Raw genomic sequence first — 2157 nt, 5'->3', positions numbered from 1 at the left:
AATCTGTTCCTATCCTATATGTTGTTTTATCAATACTCCAAATCAAGGGAATTTATACACTGTACTTGTATAAAATAAAGTATATTTGACTGCTCCTTAAAAAGGACATCCAGTTTCCATTGAGTAGGTTCTGATTCATGGTCACACTATGTGTGTCAGAGTAGAACTATGATCCATTGGGTTTCAATGACCTTATTTTTGAGGTATATCTGGGTGGAATCCAACCTTTCTGCTTAGAAGCCAAGTGTGTTAATGGTTTGCACACTCTGGAACTGCAAGTGCTTCTCAGTGTTCTTTAACTGAATCGAATTTTTCTCAAAAGGGTATTTCTTATTGTATGTGTTTCTCTCATAGAGGGGGGGATAGTTTGCTCTTTCTATGAACTTGTTATCATAAAATGTCCTTGCCATTTTAACATTCTTTAGCATAGCATCTCTAAAGTGGTTGGGTACAGAAAAAAGTGAATAGCACAGAAAACAATGAGGGGAAAAAAAAAGTTGAGAAATACAGTGGTTGGGTTTGCTGCAACTGAGTAATATTGCTGAAAAGTACTGGGGTATTAGATCCTTAAGTGTGAACACATGAGTTTGTGGGCTTTACTTCTGAGTTTCTTGAATTTAAAATACAGATACAATACCGGGTGGCTGTTTACCTGTTTCCTTTTTTACAATATTCTTTTTCCAAAAGCTGTCGTAAGTACATGGAGCCACAGAATCTAACAGATGTCTCAGAATTCCTCCTCTTGGGCTTCTCTGATGATCCAGGACTGCAGCCCCTCCTCTTTGGGCTGTTCCTGTCCATGTACCTGATCACTGTGACTGGGAACCTACTCCTCATCCTGGCTGTCACCTCTGACTCCCATCTCCACACCCCCATGTACTTCTTCCTCTCCAACCTGTCCTTGGCTGGCATTGGTTTAATTTCCACCACAGTCCCAAAGATGCTAGTGAACATCAAGACTCAGAGCAAATCCATCACCTATGAGGGCTGCCTGATACAAATGACCTTTTTTTTAACTCTTTGGATGTCTGGATGATCTGCTCCTCACTGTGATGTCTTATGACCGGTTTGTGGCCATCTGTCACCCACTGCACTACACAGTCATCATGAGCCCCCGCCACTGTGGCTTGCTAGTTTTGGTGTCTTTTTTCATCAGCCTTTTTGACTTCCAGGTGCACATTTCAGTGGTGTCACAACTTACCTTCTGCACAGATGTGGAAATCCCTCATTTCTTCTGTGACCCTACTCAACTCTTTAGCCTTGCATGTTCTGACACCTCCATCAATATCATATTAGTGTATTGTATTGGTGTCATCTTTGGTGATGTTCCATTCTCAGGGATCCTTTTCTCTTACAGTCGAATTGTTTCCTCCATTCTGAGAGTCTCATCTTCAGGTGGGAAGTATAAAGCCTTTTCCACCTCTGCCTCTCACCTGTCAGTCATTTCCTTATTTTATGGAACAGGTTTTGCCGTGTACCTCAGTTCAGGTGTCTCATCTTCTCCCAGGATGTGTGCAGTGTCTTCAGTGTTATACAGTGTGGTGACCCCCATGCTGAACCCCTTCATCTACAGCCTGAGGAACAGGGACATCAAGAGGGCCCTGTTGAGGCTCCTTAGCAGAACAGCCTAATATCAACACTTGTGCTATCTTTTTGGCGTGTGGGTTGGAAAAATGGTAAAACCTGACATCTGCAACCATCAATCTTGCCTCTTGGTTATGTATTTTTTGTAGCTATCAGATGTTTCTGTCTCTAGATATCATATCTGAGCATTGCTTCCTTTGTAACATGCTTATTGGGATAGTGGAATTATTCTGGGATATGTCAGTCTGCATGATCAAATCCCATTGCAGCTATAGAGCCATCTGTAGCTTCTCTTCTATGACCCAGGATTTCTGGTATAATGCACAAATCTGTTTTTATGTACTTAGAATCTTCATCCTTTACCATAATTCATATGTATTACCCAGACTACTTTATATCTATCAGAACCGTATATGCAGGTTTTGTGTGAGAATGCATGTCACTGGTTGTAAACCTTGACTTCATATTGGAATCATCTAAAAAAAAAAAAAATTAGGAAGCTAAAAAATATCAATGCTTTGGTCCTACCACTATGGATTCTGATTTAATTGTAATTGCGTGTGGCTTCAGCAT

At 40.8% G+C, this 2157-nt stretch overlaps 1 protein-coding gene across 1 annotated transcript; it reads left to right on the top strand.

Annotated features, from left to right (window-relative positions):
- The first annotated feature begins 407 nt into the window (after positions 1 to 407).
- LOC126072119 (olfactory receptor 18-like) lies at positions 408 to 1945 on the top strand. The gene has a single exon (XM_049876805.1). The coding sequence runs from the start codon at positions 1053 to 1055 to the stop codon at positions 1629 to 1631; it is 579 nt and encodes a 192-aa protein (XP_049732762.1). The 5' UTR covers positions 408 to 1052; the 3' UTR covers positions 1632 to 1945.
- The last annotated feature ends 212 nt before the right edge of the window (positions 1946 to 2157 follow it).

The sequence above is a fragment of the Elephas maximus genome, chromosome 3, assembly GCF_024166365.1.
Source record: "Elephas maximus indicus isolate mEleMax1 chromosome 3, mEleMax1 primary haplotype, whole genome shotgun sequence".
In the NCBI taxonomy this organism is placed as follows: Eukaryota; Metazoa; Chordata; class Mammalia; order Proboscidea; family Elephantidae; genus Elephas; species Elephas maximus.
This window is presented reverse-complemented; position numbering and strand designations above follow the sequence as displayed.